Below are 17,761 nucleotides of genomic sequence, written 5' to 3'. Positions count from 1 at the left end.
ACCTGGCTATGGAAAGCCTTCCTTTCATGGCCCAGGGAGCCACAAGTCACCTCTCGAATGAAGTTTCCCGGCTCCTTGGCTGAGGGGACTGGGTCTGCCCTTGTGTCCACAGCCCCACAACAGCAGGGACTGTGCAGTGGAACTCCTGGTCGAGGGCAGGGCCTGTGGGCGCCCCACTCTGCACCCTGGTCTGGAACATGATGGAGCCCTGCAAGGAGGGAGGTGAGGTCCAGGCCTGCTCATCCAACTCCCGCCCTGGCACGGGCCTGGTTGTCAGAACTGGATGGCCCCTTAGAGATCACAACCATCCCCTTGACTAAAGCCCAGAGAGAGCAGTGGATCCCCACAGTGTCACACAGCAAAGCAGGGCCTCCTCACTTCGCTCCTGCGCCCTCCATCTTCTGCCTGCGGTGGGCTGCATGGGACATCCCCTGCCTTGCTGGGGGGGCGCACTGATGGAGACCACTGCCCTGGTTTGTGCAATGATCTGAATTAACAGCTCAAACAACAAACTGGAGGAATCTGGGAGGAGAAGCCACGGAGGTGTCACAGATGCAGGACATGAACTCCAGCGGTGTGGACGGGAAAGGGCAACCTGGGCAGAGGCCCCAGCACAGTGAAATTTGTTTTTCTGCAACAATATTTTGAGCCCCACCCCCCCATCCTGGCTCCCAAAGCACCCACCATCCTTAATGTACGTACTGGCAGCAGGGCGGGCCCTTGAGGGCACAGCTCAGGGAGGATCATGTGTGGCCAGCAGCCACAGTGGCCCCTTTGGGCATCTGCCCAGTCTTGTTTGTGGCCTTGTGCCCTGTTCTCCCTGCTGGGACGGCTATGCCCTGGGGTGGCCTGGCCTACTAGGTCACTGCCACAGGCAGCCCCCAGGCTCATTCTGTTGATGACGTGGCCTAACTGCCAGTCGTGAAAGGCAGCAGCACCCCCGTGTGGGTGGGTTGGAGGCCAGGATGATGGCCCATGGGCTGGCTGGTGACGTCCTTCTAGGGTCAGTGTGTTATGTTTACACAGCTCTGAAAATCTGTTGGTTGTCCAAAGCAAATAACAGAGAGCTGTGCAGTTAGGTGACTTCCACAAGTACAAGGAGCAGAGACTGAGCCAGGCTGGTTTTAACTAGAAAGAAATGAGAAGCATAAAGCGGGCCCAGTCCCAGCCTCTCCAGGGAGGAAAGCTAGCCAGCCAGGCAGACAGACCAGGGCAAAGGGTAGGCAGCTGGACAGCGAGACCTCGGCCATGGTCACCCCATAGAAGGGCCTGTGAATGCCTCTGCTGCCGCTGGGTAACACTGGCCCTGCTCCTGGTGCTGCCAACCCCGGTGCCCTGGGCCTGGCACCCCACTGGCCTGGTGGCCCTGTGGTCCCCGGAACCTGGAGGCTGCGGCTTAGGCCATCTCAGCTGAGTCACACTAGCTTCAGGTTGAAGGTGAAGAGTAGAGGAGTCTGTCCCTGACTGGCGTGGCTCATCCTGCAAACTGAAAGGTCGCTGGTTCGATTTCCAGTCGGGACACGCACCTGACTGGCTCATGGCTGTGGGCCAGGTCCCTGGTTGGGGGCGTGCAAGAGGCAACTGATCAATATATTTCCTTCACATATTGATGTTTCTCTCTCTCTCTTTCTCCTTCCCTTCCCCTCTCTCTAAAAATAAATGAATAATATGTATTTTAAAAGAAGGTAGAGAAGTCCATTGTCCCAGCCCAGTCCGTGGCTACAAGGGGAATAGGGAAAGCAAGTGGCGTCTAGCCCATTAGACTCCCACATCACGCCCTCAGTGGGGGCTTTCCCAAACAGGGGAATACCAAACCCGCCCAGACTTCTGCATTGCGGAATTTGCGAGTGCCCAAAAGGCTGAGGGGAAGCTTGTATGCTCACCCTGCGGGGTTGCGTTAAGTGGGAGAACCCCATTAGACCCACACACACTTGTGGGGGAATGGGCCTCCTGATCGGCAGTTTTGGTTCCGTGGCCACCTACCTGGGGCAACTTCCAGATCCCAGTCCCGACTTCTGAGTGCTCCCAAGGCCGGTGCCAGCTGCCAGGCCCCCTTCTCATAGTCATCACCGCCCCCCACAGCTACCTTCCAACATACGCTTCCCCTGGTAACACCCTGGCATTCCTCCCCCCCTCCAATGCTCACCCTGGCAGCAAGGCAGGGGGAAGTGGTGCCCAGAGGTCCAGGAATCTCACCATCCCTATGGCGCAGAAGGAGGGGCAGGCAGGGGTCCGCAGGGGTCCGCAGGGGTCCATAGGGTCCCAGGATGCCAAGGATGCTGAGGGAGGCCCCTACACACCCCCACACAAACACACCCCTGTATACACACATGCACACATGTGCACACACACATACACACCCATCAGTCCTGTCTGGTTGTCAGAGAGGCACCTTCTCCATTATTAATGATCTTATTCAGGAGAGAAATGGCTTCGATGAATAAAGTCCTTATTTTGGTCCCAGCGGGTGGGGGTGGGGGGAGACAGGCAGCTGGTGACTCATTATTGCATGAACTCTTTGCTGTGGGCTCTGCACCTGCGTTAGCGGAGAACATCAGAAGGGGCCTCAGACCCTGGGTAGGACCCGTCTGTCTCAGGACAGTGCCAGCGCTGGCTGGCAGGGGTGCCCTGCGGGGGCCCTAAGCTGGTTGTAGGGATTCCGTTCTGCAGCCCAGGCCTGAGCTGATGAAGAGACGCAGCGGTGGTCCTGGGTTCTATCCTCCTGGAGAGGCTGGAGGACCCCAGGGTGGGGCCAAGAGCTCCCTTCCTGCATTTTATTCTGGGCCTCAGAGTTGTCTCACCCTCATGGCAACTCTAGGGGTCGGCAACGCTGCCCCCCTTTAAAAATGAGGAAATGGTCCCAGTGGAGACTTTTGTTTTACGGCCATCCTCTGCCCTCTGCCTGTGGTCTCCTGCTTCCACCGGTCAGGTGGTCTTGGCCATGGGCTGCACTGTTCAGCTGTCCTGGGGCCAGGCCCTGGAGAAGCCTCTGAAGTTGAGGAGGGGCTCCCTAGCCCCCACTCAGACAGTCCTGTGTGTCCTCCCTGGTGCAGAGAGTCCACGGAGGGGGATGACAGCAGTCCTTGGCGGGGTTCCCCACCTGGCTGACAGCCAGGACCCCCGTGACCCGCCCCCTCTGAAGGGGGTGGGGTCCTTGCAGTGGGGAAGGAGGAGCCCGTGGCAGCTGAGCTAGGGTAGGGCCACACGACCACCAGCAGGGGTTCAGTCCTGTGGGCAGGGCCCCTCAGACCTCCGGGAGGACAGAAGGGGGAGCAGGGACCGCTTCTCATCCTCATGAATATTTGACACGTGTCTGTCTGGGAGAGGGTCTAATGGGGCTGCCAGGGCTGTAAATAGCCGCTCCGGCTCCCTCCCCCGGATTGGGAAGCTCTGGGGTACCAAAGGGAGCGGGCTCTGAGAGATGACACATTACCCCTTCACTCAGTGGGGCCTCTGCACTGAGAGATGAAAGAATCTAGGACAGCTGGGTCAGTGAGGACACCCCAACACAAATCAAATCCCCTCTCACCCCCGTTTAGAACCCTCATGCCCTGGTTCAGCCTGCAGACCCCACTCCAATCAAGCCCTGCCTGACCCTGGTCAGCCTTGTCTCAGCTGCTGGCCACCACCGTATTCTTTACTTCACGTGCCCAACACAGCTGCTGTCAGTCCCCTGCACACTCCCTCCCCCTGCACACTCCCTGCCTCCCCCTGCAAACTCCCCTCCCTCCCCCTGCACACTCCCCTCCCTCCCCCTGCACACTTCCCCCTCCCCCTGCACACTTCTCTCCCCCTGCACACACCCCTCCCTCCCCCTGCACACTCCCTCCCTCCCCCTGCACACTCCCCTCCCTCCCCCTGCACACTTCCCTCCCTTCCTACCCATGCACACTTCTTTCTCTTCACCTGCACACTTCACCCCCTGGACCATCGAGGCTGACCCCTTCTACTTTTCAAGCCTCCTTTAGGTCAGGTACTGGGACCCCCACCTCCAGGTCGCCATCCTTCACGCAGGCTCCGCCTCAGCACTCGCTGTGCCTCACAGCGTGCACGGCTTTTGAATGTATCCTATGTAGCAGTTTTTCCTGGTGACTTTTCTGTCTGTTCTCCTCTTCCCTCTACTCACAGCAGCCCTGAGGGCTGACCCTAGCCTGTTGTGTGCATTGCTCTTCCCCATCAAGCGCCCGGCACCCAGGAGGTCCTTGCTTCCAAAACCCAGCTGCGAAAGAGCAGAGTTCCAGTTAGAGGATGGCAGGGGCACACAGACGTTTCCCCTAGGAGGACACACAGGTGGCTGAGAGGCACACGAGAAGGTGTTCAACACAGTCAGCCCTTGGACACGTGCAAATGAAAACCATTATGAGATGTCCCTCATGTCTCTTAGAATGGCTAATATAAAAAATAGCGACAGTGCCAAATGCCAGCAACAATGCAGGGAAACTGCCTTATTCTGGCATTGTTGATTGCGCTGTAAAATTCTTTGGCTGTTCTGGAAAACAGTTGGTGGCTTCTTAAAAACACAAAAATGTGCCCTGGCTGGTGTGGCTCAGTGGGTTGAGTGACAGCCTGTGAATCAAAAGGTCACTGGTTTGATTCCCAGTCAGAGCACATGCCTGGGTTGCAGGCCAGGTCCCCAGTAGGGGGCACATGAGAGGCAACCACACGTTGTTTCTCTCCTTCCTCCCTCCCTTCCCCTCTGTCTAAAAATAAAATAAATAAAATCTTTAAAAAAGGAAATATGCAACTGCCATTTAACCCAGCAATTGCTCCCTTGAGCATTTATCCCAACAAACAAAAGCCTGCGCACGAACATTCACAGCAGCTTTATTGTAATGGCTCCAAACTGGCAGTGTCTGAGGTGCCCTTTCTCGTGCCTGGTTAAACAAGCCGGTACATCCACACCATGGAATACCGTACGGTGATCTACAGGAGCACACTACTGATACACACAAGAAACTGGGCGAATCTCCAAGAAATCATCCTGATGAAAGAAGCCAATCTCAAAAGGTCATATACTGTACAATTCTATGTATCCGTTATTTGTATAACATTTTAAAATGACAAAATTTTAAAAATGAAACAGGTTGGTGGGCCAGAGGTGAACCATGGGGGTGGAGGTGAGGGCGGAGGTGGCCGCACAAAGGCAGACAGGAGGCCTCTGCCTGGCCAAGCAGGCGGGGGGTAGGTGTCAGTGTCCTCCCAAGTCTCCTGCCCGTGGGAAGCCGGGGAGGAACAGATAGGAGGCCATATAGCAATGCCCCTACTATGTGACAGTCACCGAGTTAGGTGTCGGGAGAAGCTGCCTTAGTTCATGCTCACACCAACCTTTTGAGGTCACTTAGACCCTCCTCCAAATCACCCAACTGGAGCCCAAACTCCCTACTAGGTTCTTTCTCCCACCCTCTTACGCGGCTTCCGAGGCCCCTGTGCTGTGTTCTCACTCACTCACTGTCAGTGAGGAGTCAGCCCAGCGTGCTCCACCTCAGGTGTGTCCTGGGGGCCAGGCTGCAGCTCGCTGGCTGCAGAAAGCGGGGCTGTGCTGCTGGGCACCTGGAGCCTGCCTCTGCCTGGTACGGGAGACGGCAGCACCTCTGTGACTTTCGATGACCTACCCTCTTTTACAGGGACAGGGTGGTCTTAGCAGGCAACATATGGGGCAGATTAACATGATTGTTTTTGTTTTGGTGGCATTGCTATGGTTACCTCTGAGGAAAGAGTAAAGCATTAAATGGAATCAGTCTAGTGAAGCAGCTAAATTACTGAAATCAAGTAGACTGAGGCATGAGGAAATGATTTTACTCTTGCTATAAGTAGCCTGGGAACTTGAATATTTGAACTCTCCAGTTATATCAAGGGATAGATAGATATGGTTATCTGTAGGATTTATATGTATTTATATATATATATATATACAGATAACCCTCTGATCACCTACTGAAAGATAAAAGAATGTTCACATATCCAGACAAGCTGGCATTGCCGTGACCACCAGCCAACTGACAAATCATCTCCCAGACCCATCCAGAAGCTACGAAGGCAGGACTAATTCTTCTCAATGTTGATTTTTCTTTAATAACTCTTAGCTTTTCTTTCTTCTTCAGAACACTCTGGACATTGCCTAGTTGTGCTTCTGGATTGCAAACTAGAAGAACCTTGAATACATTGTCATTTATTTCTAGCCTAAGCCTTCTTATTCATTAACGCTTGGTCAACACCTACTTCAGCAACTGCTACCAGCACTGCATTTATAGTAATGGTTTAAAGATTCCCTTTTAGATACATTTGTTAAAGTTTAAAATGTGAGTTAATTTAAAGAAAAAAAACAAAAAATAACTCAGCACAGATAAGACAGCCAAAGCAAAACTGGTGAAGGCAGACCACAAACAGCCAGGAGACGTGGAGGCCAAGAGGCCCACTCTCTTGGTTGGGCTGTGCCCCACGCGGTGGCCACCGGCTGGCCACACGTGCGGCCCGCGCACTCAGGGACACAGCGAGCTGGCCTGAGACGAGCCGTCCACACACATGGGCATGGGGGCTCGAATCCTCACTTACCAGAATGTAAAATGGCTCGAGTGATTTTGATGTGGATTGCACATTAAGTAATAATACTAATATTTACATTGGGCTGATTAAAATATATGATTAAAAATTATTTCACCTCAAAGAACTTCCTTTACGTACCTACCTGAACACTTTAAATGGCACCCGCGGCACACACTATTCCTGTGGGCCAGCACCGTCCTAGTTGGCTCTCAGAGCTGCCAGTCGGACAGGCTGAGACAGCCCTCCTGCCGGGGCTCGCCCGTCCCCACCTTCTCTCTCCCACCCAAGCCCCAGCTCGGGTCGGGCAGGGGTGTTTCAGAAAGGCAGCCTGCTGGAGTGTGAGGAGGGTTGGGGGACAATGAGGCAAGAGACCAACTTGGGCAGCTCAAGTCCAGGGAGAAAGGGGCACTGAGCGCTGAGCGCAGCCCAGGTGGTGGGAGGGGTGTTGGGGATTCTCGTGTGAGGGTATTTAGGATCTCCTATAGATGTGAGCAGTTATGGAGAGGTCGAGGTGACTCCTTAGTAAAGGCAACTTGTCACTGTGGAGATGTAGGAGGCAAAACACCTCACGTCAGCCAGCTCCCCCAGGCTGTGGGGCAGACTCTGCACCAGGAGCACCATCATCGGAGAGTCTTTGCCACACCACAGTGACAGGCCAGACCACCTTGTTCAAAGCACAGACAGTGACCCCAACATCTCATCTCATGGTGCCCTGATCCCCACAGACCCCCAGAATGGTCAGTAGCCCACAGTTCACGGCTTTATCCTGTGGGGCCCATTTGGACTGGCTGTTGGGGGTGAACTGAGGCAAGACCTTTGAGCAGCTAGTTCAGCCTATGGTTCTTGTCAGCTGTGCTCTGAGAACCCTCAGAGAGCAGCCCAGAGCAGGCTTGGCAGAGGCCACCTGTAGGCATGCAGCTGCCGTCGGGATGGGGTGCACAGCTGGGGGCCATGCAGGGACTCGGTCACCTGAGTTAGGATATCCAGGCTCCTTTCTCAGAGGTAATGTCATGTGAGTGAGTACACACATGTGTGAAAGGCATGGCTAACTTCTCCCAAATGTCTACAGACACATATGGATGCCAAACAGCATGAACAGCTTCAGAAGGGTCACCAGGACCCTCCAGGTACTGGTCAGAAGACACACTTAGCAGGGAATGGGGGTGGATTTCAGGCAGGTTAATGTTGCTTCAGGCAGCTGAGTGCAGTGGAAAAAGGTCTTGGTCATCCAGACAGGGACTTGAACTCTGGGCCCTCACCTCCCGGCTGGGTGACTCTAGACAAAGTACTTGACCACTCTGAGCCTCAAATTCCTCAGCTGTAAATGGGGATGATAACATGCCCTCACAGAAAGTTAACTGGGAAAGGCTAACTCAGGCGACACACACAAAGCCCCCAGCAGAAGTGATTAACACTATTCATCCTTCTGATGCTGAGTGTGGGCCTGGCCACCCAGTTCCAGGGCATGGCCATGCCCACAGCCCATGAGATCCAGCCTGCTCTACTCAGTTGTCTGCTTGTTAGAATCACCTGGAGTTCTCCACTCCCTGCCTGCTGAGGGCTGCTTTGTTTGACTCAGTGGGGCCTGCACTGCTCTATTGATTATATTGTATTGGTCCATTTGAAAGTACAGCTCAGGTTTAGAGAGCTCATCCCTAAGACGGGAGGTGCTGGGGCTGGTCTCTGAGAGGGAGGGGGCTCCGGGTCTCCAGGCTCAACCTTGCTCCTCCCAAGAGGACTGCCTTGAGGCCACAGCCTGGGCCAGCTGGGGACATGCAGGCCTGCTCAAATGGAGGGCTGCCTGGCCCCCATCCATGGCAATGCTGCAGCACAGACTAGCTCACTGAGCACCACTTGTCACCTGCTCTATTTCCATTACTTGGGACAGATGGCAGGACGTGGCAGTGGGCGTTGTGTCGTGCAGCGCGGAGCATTTGGGATAGGCAGGCATCTGGGATCCTCAATTCTCCATCCATCCCTGGACAGAGACGGATGTGGGCCAGCAGCCTGTTTGCTGGGAGGGGAGTTGGATCACGAGTCCCCGCAGACACTCACACACGCCCACTCGCCTCGGCACTACCCCTCTCAGAGCACTGGAGCAGGAGAGGGGGAAACGGCCTCTGATGACTGCCACCTCAGCCAAGACACACTTCATCCCGTTCGCTGCCTAGGCCATGAGGGCATCACACTAACCCAGGGGTCCACTCGAGCTGCTCACTGACAAAAGAGAGCAAGCTCACTTTTCCAGGCTCAACTATGTCATCAGCACACAGTGGCATTGACACTCCCCAAATTCTGGAGCTCTTGTCATGTTCCCAGGGCCATGCTAAGAGGATTGGTATAAGATCTGATTTGTAGGAGATCAATGATATTTCCCCAGGAAAATGAGGAGACCTTGGCGCAGAGGAGCTGCATACCTTGTCCGAGGACACATAGCCAGTGCGTGTAGGGCCTGGGGCTGAGGCCAGACCAGGGTACACTGTGCATGTGGGACAGGGATCGACATCACGGCACGGATGGCGGTCATCCTGACCTCGACACCCAACACCTGGTCAGCACGTGGCCCAACCCCTGCAGGGGCTGAGCAAAGGCTGTGAGTGTATCTGGTCCCAGATGGGGGAATTGAGGCCCAAGGAGGGGATGGGCCCTGCCCAAGCTCAGAGACTCAGGGAAGATTTGGGGCTAGAATTGGCTCTCTGGGGTCACTGTCCAGATTGCCCATCTTGAGAGAGAATCTTAAAACAGGGCTGGGACAGACTGGGCATGGGCATGGCACCAGCAGCGGGGGAACCCAGGTTTGCCTCTTGCATACCCTGGAGGCGCCTATGTGCAGGAGGCGGGGAATGCGGGGTAGCAGGCTGCACTGGAGAGGAGGCTGGTGAGAATCAGCAGCTGCTGTGCCCAGCTGAGCCAGTGGGCTTAGGCCAGCCTGATGGGCGAGGGTTGGGTAGAGACCTGAGACGGCAGGTCTGGGGGTGGTGCTGGGCCAGCTGGGAGGTGGGACAGGCCCCTCTTGACTGTTCTGCCTCAGCCCAACTCAGCCCCCACCATCCCACTCTGATGCCTGCAGGGCCCCTGGGTTCTCTCCCTGTCACACAGCTGCTCTTTGGTTCTAGGACATTGGCTGATCACAGCTGACAGCTGACAGATGCATCTGTTAAAAGGGAACATCAGTCAACTAGGGATGGGGCGCTGGTAGGGCGGCCTGGAGGTTACAGCTTAGTGACTCACGTCACACTGCACCCTCCTTGTTCCTCTCAGTCTTCTTCCTGCCCTTAGTCGGGGACCAGTGAAGGAAGACCTGCCAAATTCCCTCCCCTATTCTTTCTTTGCCTTGGAAATCAAGGCTGCCCTTGCCTCTCACAGAGGCTGCATTCAGGGCTCTGCAGCTGCTGCTGGGCCTCACAGGGCTGCCTTGGGGTGGGGTGGGAAGAGCAGATGGCCCCAAGCCAGACCAAGTCTGCAAAGCAGTTCCCACTCTTTCAGAAGGTTCTGATAAGAAAAGAGATCCTGAATTCAAAACCCTGGGGTCCTTTCCTTGCAGCTCTGGGCCTGCAGCCCAGAAGGGGGCTATCGAGGCTCAGGGTTGAGTGGCTGATCCAGGGACATGGATGGGTGTGGTGTCTGCTGGTGCACAGTCACTGAAGAGTCCAGAGGGTTCAAAGGCAACAAGCCTGCAGAGCGAGCCCCCCAGCTGGGACAGGGTCCCTCCTCTGCTGCCTGGTTCCAGGCACGCATATCTCCCCTGCAGTCTTCTCCCAGGACACCCTCCACCCCAAGTCCTGGGGAAGTGAGCTTCGCAGTAAGACTGAACAGGTTTCAAATTCCAGCTACAATGCTGTGTCACTGCAATCTAAGGCAAACCTCAGGTCTCTCATCTGGAAAGTGGGTACCATACCAAGGGCTACCTCATGGGCCCAGGAAGCATGTGGGGCCAGGAAGACGATGCAGGTACAGGGTCAGCCCTGACCTCCCAGACTCTATCTGGAGAACAGTCAGAGCCATTTCAGGCACGTGACTCATGCCCCATCTCTAGCTGGGCTGATTGAGGGAGCAAATTAGGGCCCATCTCCTGACGGCTCCCTGCAGGAAGGCTGGCAGCCTGTCAGGTGGAGGTTCCTGGGGCACATGCTGGGCCACGAGGACGTCACTCCCTGAAACCTGAGATAGCAGGCATGCCCACTCCAGCAGAGCCCACGGCTCTGTTTGTTCTATTCATGGAGTTCAAGTTGGGTGTGTAGGCGGCTGCTCCCTCCTCTGAGCCTTGGTGCCTGCAGAGGACAGTGACCATGCTTGCCCTCTTGGGCTGCTGTGAGGACCCACGAGTGACTGGGGGGCACATGCAGGAGGCTGTGAACTGGACACAGTATTGGAGGCAGCACTGACCATGACAGGGACAGGCAGCTGAACACAGATGAGTCCAGCCAACTCCCAGCCTGTGCTCTGACTTGCAGTCCCTGCTGCCACTAGTGAGGAAGGTGATTTTCACAACCAGTTCCCCTGCTGACTTTGGTGAGCAGCTGGAGGCAGCTTCCCTGAGCTGTCCCTACCTGGCCCAGCACCAGCAGCTGAGGGACCTGCTCCAGTCACAGGAAGGCTACTGGCAGGTGCCAGGCCCAGCAAGATGCGTAGGGCAAGGAGCCAGCTGGGGGTGGGGTGGAGAGCAGACAGCAGTGTGGGGTCACAATGGCCAAGGGAAGAGCCAGGTACAGCTGCAGGACTCGAGCTGCTCACTCCACACATCTGGCAGGGACAGAGATGGCCAGACTCCCAGGATGAGCTCTTGGTAGTTAGGGCCAGCAAAGGAAAGGCAAGAGAAGGACCATCCTCTGCCTGGTAGACAGAGCGGGCTGCATGCAGCCCAACAGTTCAGAAACACACTCTGGGTGCAAACAAGTTGTGCCACCCAGGGAGCTGGGGCAGTTGCTGCCTATGGCCATGCAGTGTGTGTTCACACTGATGCCTGTGGATACATATGGCCTGTGCTGGCAGAGGCTCGAGTGTGCAGTGAGCATGTAGTATGTGAACCTGGGATGAAGCACTGAGTTCCTCTCCTGCCCTGCCCACCTGGAGGTGCTGGAAGAAAGAGTCCCTTTTCCACCTACCCCATAGCCATGGTTGAAGAGTTTCTTGTTGTCACCTCTGCTAATCCTCCTGGCACTCCTGGGAGGTGGTCTAGGCAGGGCAGGGGTGACTGAGCCCCTGGGCAGTGTAGCCTGAAGCCAGACACAAGCCCACTGTTGTTCTCGTGAGTGAGAGACAGGAATCTGTCTTTTGGGGGATGGGGGAGACTGTGAGATGTCAGCCCAGCACCCATTCCCCCTTTCTCACAAGACCCTCCTTGTGTTTGAGATGTTTTGCCCTTCCTTCTTCCTCCTTTCTGCAGGTGCTGGCTGGAGCTCCAGCAGCCATGTTGTACCTTAAGGTCACTTCCAGAGTGGAAGCCAGGGAGACGCTCGGAGCCTGAGTCCCTGCTGACCACGGGGCCTCCGTGCCCACCCTCTGTGGCCTCCCTCTGGACTTCTGCATGAAAGAGAACTGCAACCAGCCTTGTTCGAACCGTTGTTGTGGGGGTGTTCAGTTGCAAACAGCCAGACCTAGTCTCAGTGCCACTGCCTTCCAAAGAGAGACTGTCCCAAACATACAAGGAGCGTGCAAGGCCTCAGGACATTTCTGAGTGTTAACTCTATTCTGGGGGTCAGCTTATTTTCCTTTCCCTCATTCTTCTTCATTTCATTCTTCCTCGTCCTTCCCACTACCCTGTCACCATTTCTTGAACCCTACCCCAGGCATTTTTTGCATGTTCTCTCTCTGAACTCCCAACAGCTCCCAGAGTGAGAACTATTAGCTTGTGTCCATGTTAGGGGTCTCGTGGCCCTTTAGGAAGTAGGCATTCATTAATTTCTTGAATAATTAAAAGGTGCATTCATTGACCAGCCCTCAAGCATAAACACCCCCTCCCAGCGCTCAGCCATCCCCTAGCTCTCAGGGCTATAGAATCCAAGCTCAGGGTCAGCTGCCCTGCCCCAGCACCTGCCCCAGCACCTGCCCCAGGGGCCTCATGGAGCAGGACCAGCCATGTGGCTGACGTGAGCTCCTCCTCTGTCCAGCTTCTGTCCCACAAACACCTAAAGCCTTTCCCAACCAAAGGGGGTCCCCGGGGTCTAGCCTCCCAGCCAGGACATACCAACACTTACTTCCCCCAAAGTGATCCTACAGGGGACAGCGAGAGATGAATTCAAAAGAAGAGGAGCAACAAGGTTCTCTGATGGTCCAGGGCAACCCCTAGAAGCCCCTGCCCCACCCCTGGGTCCCCAGCCTTCACCCACCTTGGCCCGCTGCATGCCGGGTGCCGAAGGAAACCGCTGCTGGCCCGTCCTCCTCACAGCCCAGGAGACCGAGACTGCCAGGCAGGGCTGGCAGCTGCCTCATGTTTGCCCGGGCTGGCGGCTCCTCGCCCACCCCTCCCTGCCTGCCTGCCTCTCCCAGCTCCACCCCTCCTGCTGCTAGGCTAGCTTGAGGGCTCTCTCTCTCTCCACTCCTCCCCCTTGTCCCCAGACATCACTGTCCCACTCTGTATAATGGATAATCTGGCTCTCCAGGTCTCCCCTCAGCCTCTGTCACCAGGCGTTCTTGCTGTGCCACCCCCATTCTGCCCCTTTCTCTAACACACATGTTCTCTGCTCCCCCACCTTGGTTATGGGGAGGGTGGGATATGGTGGGGGGTATAGAGCCCAGGCTGGGGGGAAAGGAACTCTGGCTTGAGCTCCTGCTCCAAGTAAGGGGGCCGCCTCCCCTCCCTGCTGGCCCCTCCTCGTGAACACCCTGTGGAGGGACCCAAGTAGGCCCTCAGGCCATGCATTGCCTTCAAGCCCCGGGTGCCCCCTCAGCCGGTCCTCTTTCCCATGAGGACATCATTCTGGAGTATTGGGTCCAAAATGACCTCACAGATGGAAGCTCACTGCCTGAGATGGTGACAGCTACCAGGGCCACATCACGTGGGTCACACACAGGGGTCCTTCCACCTCTTTCACCTGTCGCCCCTCAATTCCCTCTCTTTCACCTGTGGGGCCTTGCCGTGTGAGAACCTTGCCAGATAGCCTGTTTCTCCAGGGTCTGCCATCTGTCCCCATCTGGGTCCCAGGTTGGAACCCCATCAGGGTGACTGAGGGACCTCATCAGCTCTCTTGTGTGGGGAGTAGAGGAAAGGGGTAAGGGTCCCTGGCATCCTTGGGAGGGGGGCAGACTCTGGTGTATTCACTCAGGTGCCTGAAACCTCTGCCAAGTTTCCCTTTTCTGCACCCAAGTGCCTGCCTGAAACAGTGGTTCCCATGGAAACAGAGCCCTGTGACACCCTCCGCTGCAGCGGGCACAAGGCCCTCACTCGCTCTTCTCCTTTCCTTTAGCCAGCCGGTGCACTTCAACTCTCAGGTCCGCGGGGGGAGTGGCCTGGCACTGCCGGCCCGCTGAGTCCGGAGGACCTCTTCCTGAGTGGGAGGCAGCCCAGGGTGTGGCCGGCTGGACTTCCAGGACAGGCTGGGCCTGGGAGGAGGTGCAGGGAGCTCCTCCTGCACCTGTGGGTTGGAGGCGGAGCTCCCTGGGAGCTCTGGGGCCTTTCACCGAGTGGCCTCTGGTTCCCAGCAAGATCGCACAAGAGTCTTCACAGTGGCCTTGGAGGAAAGTGTCATCACCTTATGTGGTGGAGTGAGACCCAGGAAAGTTAAGGGACTTGCCCAGGGTCACCTAGAGAGTGACGAAGCCAGTACTGAAAGCCTGTTTCTTCCATTGCAAATAAAGCACACGGCTAAGACCCAGGTTCTGCACACCAACTTGGAAATTTGCCCCCCACGGCAAATCATGCTCTCCAGGATGGGCTGGCCCTACTTCTGGCCCGGCCTGAAGAGGTAAGACCAAACCCACTCAGAATGGCTTTCTCTGAGTTAAAGAGCCCTGAGCCGCAACAAGACAGGCCCAGGACAAATGCCTCCCTGGCTAGGCCTTCATGTCTTTGGGCCTTGGTAACCTCCCACTGCAGCTACCACCCAAGGGTTGCCCCTCATAAAACACAGATTGGGGGTGCCCTGCCATGGCCCTTGCCCACCCCTGCCCCTTCCTCCCCAGCACTCCAGGCACTGCCAGAGGTGTCCCTCCCCTGAGAGTGGAAGGTGGAGAGAGGGGAGTGGAGGCGGAGGGCACCCCTGGGAGGCCCCGACGGCGGGGTGGGCACATGGGATGGGCAGACCTTCCCCAGGAGGATCTGGGGCTTTCCAAAGAACCCTTGGCAGAGAGAGCGTCAGACCCACGGCAGAGTGAAGAAGGCAGGGCAGGGCATGCTGACCTGTGGGAACTCCTGGTCAGCATGAACACTTCAGCCTGATGGGTTTTCGGCTGTGTTTTTCTCACACTGGGGGTGAGGGCAAGGATGGGGGAGTTGGAGACATAAAGTTAGGGGCTCTTTCAGACGATCAGGTTTTCTTATGTTACATTTGAGTACACTGCCTTTAAGAGGAGGCAGTGGAGAGCCACCTCAGCTGGCTGGGGCCCTCACTCTCAGCCCACCTTTGCGAGGGGCTCACAGCACCCCCACCCACAGGTATGCGGTGTTCTGAGCCTTCCTCCATTGCTGGTCACAATCCCCTCCGTCCAGGCCCAAGGCCAAACCTTCCTCAGTAGGTGCCCAAACCTGGTTCCATGGAGCTCTCAGGCTGTATTTTTTTTCCTGGGCCCTTTTCTTGGGCTCTGGCTCTGCCTACCCCTGACCAAGGGCAGTGGAGTGTGAGAGGAGGAGGAGGAAGAAGAGAGAGGGAGGGAGGGAAGGGGGAAGAGACTGAGAGAGAGAGGCACGCAGTACAGTTTCAGGGTCTGGGCCCTTGCTCACCAAGAGTCAGTGCCTGTGAGGCAAGACCCTCTGTGTAGGGGTGGGTCTCACCCTGCACATGGACTTTCAAGAAATGTCTGTTGCCTCAAATCAGCCCTCCCCTGGACTCCTCTGCCCTCCTTGGACTCCTCTGCCCTTGGGTGTCATTGTGAGCCAGCACCACTGTGGAGTTGGAAGGTCACCTGGCTGAGGCTTATCTGTGTCTCCCACTGGCCCTAGGACCTCCTGTGGCCTCTCCTCCCTGCTGCACCTGGATGGAAGCCCGGCACCACCTGGATGCCACCTGCTGGGAGACCCAGTGGTTCTGTCAGTCACTGCACGTCACACAGTACAGTCTCTGCTTCAGTCCAGCCCCTGTCCTGGTCCGCACTACTACTGGGCAGCCTGCTGCTGGACCAGGTGGCTCCACCCACTGTCTCTCGCTGAGGCTTGTTCAGCTTCGGGGCTGGGCCTGGGGACTGTGCCAGCTGTCCCTCTCAGGAGGCCTCACCCAGGTCAGTGAAGAAGCCAGACTGTCTCTTGCCCTGCAGGCTTCATAGATGGGGGTGAGACATTCATCCACTGGGTTTCTCAAGCTGCAGGGACACCGTGAAGCTGTGGGGGACTCTCTTTAAAGCCCTTTTCCTTCTGGCTTGAAGTGAAGCAAGGACACCCCTCCCCTCCCTTTCAGCTCAGCTCACCTACCACAAATCCCCTCCCGTGGCCTCCACACCTGACTCCTGCATCCCCTCAGTGCAGTGGGGATTTAGACCTAGCTTCTGCAGCATCCCCTGCAGCAGAGTGACATCATCCCTGCACACACCCACCTTCTCCTTACCAGGCGCCGTGGTGCCCAGTCCGAGTCTGAAGGATGGGTGACGCTGACTGCTCCAGGGGGGCAGGTCCAGGCAGCACCTGGAAGGACTGGGGGCCACGAGGAAGGGGCTCCATCCAGCAGTACGCGGTATGTGGACCACGCTGGCCAAATCTCCAGACTCAGTCCCTGGCATCAGGGCTGGAGACAGGGCACCAGGAGCTAAGCATAGGGGAGGCCTGGCTCTGGGATGGTGGAGGAAGACAGCCCATGACTGCCCAGAGCAGGGCTTCAGGCTGACCCCCGAGAATTCGGGTATCCCCTGAAATGCCCCAATTATAAGTTTATTCCTTTGGGGAAGTGGTGCTCTTTCCACTCAGCCTGCACAGTCTTGGTGCTTCAGCATCCTCAACTGTAAATAGGTAAATAGCAGTGTCAGCCTCTTAGCTAATTCATGTAAAGTGCTTTGCACACTTCCTAGTATGTGCTCATAGCTCTATCAATGTCTCTGCCCCTTAACCACGTGGCCCTTCCTTTGCACACCTGAGGCAGCCATAACTGACCAGGACAGCCACCTGGGACCTCAGACCCATGTGGAGCCTCAGATGCCCTGGCCCACAGGGCATTTCTTTGGCAGAAGCTGCCCCTCCAGCTCACAGGCCTTTTGCTCGGGGATGGCCCGGCTGGAGTCTCTGGCAGAACTCCCAGGACCTCCAATCTGCCATCCGTCCTGCCAGTGTTGGCAAAGATACTTGTGTCGAATCTCCTCAGAGACAGGCTCACAGGGAATGGGGACTGGCAGCAAGCCCAGGAAGGAACCTCTGGGGCCACCAGGAGCAAAGGCCCTAAGTCCAAAACAGGACTGGGCTTCTACTTGTGAGACCGCGAACCAGCCACCCAGCTTCTCAGAGCTTCCTTCGGTCAGTGTGAGACAAGGATGGCCCCATCCTTTCGGTGAATGTCATGGTGACAGGTGAGCCCGTGACCACCGAGGGGCTTTGTTTCACACATAAGTAGGGTTCACAGTTTAGGATCCCAGCGTATTAAAATCAGGGAAATGTGTAATATATTTTTCTCTGTGGCTAGCTCTGTGTCTCTGTTACCTGCCAAGTGCCACCCCTACCCCAAGTACCAAGAGCTTACAGCAATACACTCCAAACTGAGCCCCTTGAGAAGCCGGTGTTCAGTGGCTGGGCCAAGGCATCTGGACACTAAGTTCAAAGAGCAACAGCCTTTTCCTAATTCACAGGGAAACTGAGTAAATTTTTTAGGATTACTACTTCCCATCATGGTGGACAAAGTCATGTGGACTAAACCCCCAACTGAGCACAACTTAAAAGCTGCTCCAATGTATATTTTAAAGTCTGATTGGGACTACCGAGGAACAAACAAGGTAGTGAGGAATCACAGGGCCAAGATCAGGGAAAGGCAGGAGCCCGGATTCACGTGCCTGGCATCTGAGGCTACTGTCTCCTCCGCTGGTCCTGAGAAACACAGCGTGCTGCTGAGCAGAGCTGCGGCCAAGGAGGTAAAAACTAGGCCCACCA

General features: G+C 56.2%; 1 protein-coding gene across 4 annotated transcripts in view; it reads right to left on the bottom strand.

Annotated features, from left to right (window-relative positions):
* KCNIP3 (potassium voltage-gated channel interacting protein 3) overlaps nt 1-13,002 on the bottom strand; it is a 64,418-nt gene extending 51,416 nt beyond the window's left edge. For 2 of the 4 annotated variants that reach the window (XM_045827862.1, XM_045827867.1), the window contains exon 1: nt 12,873-13,002. In XM_045827862.1, the coding sequence (XP_045683818.1) occupies nt 12,873-12,887 (15 nt within the window). In that variant the 5' untranslated portion in view covers nt 12,888-13,002. Of the gene's footprint in view, nt 1-50; nt 145-12,872 lie in introns of those variants that run through there. The other 2 variants (XM_045827866.1, XM_045827864.1) reach the window with 2 other exon arrangements.
* Nucleotides 13,003-17,761: the final 4,759 nt, after the last annotated feature.

The sequence above is a fragment of the Phyllostomus hastatus genome, unplaced genomic scaffold (genome assembly GCF_019186645.2).
Source record: "Phyllostomus hastatus isolate PE091 unplaced genomic scaffold, TTU_PhHast_1.1 phas_scaffold_78, whole genome shotgun sequence".
In the NCBI taxonomy this organism is placed as follows: Eukaryota; Metazoa; Chordata; class Mammalia; order Chiroptera; family Phyllostomidae; genus Phyllostomus; species Phyllostomus hastatus.
This window is presented reverse-complemented; position numbering and strand designations above follow the sequence as displayed.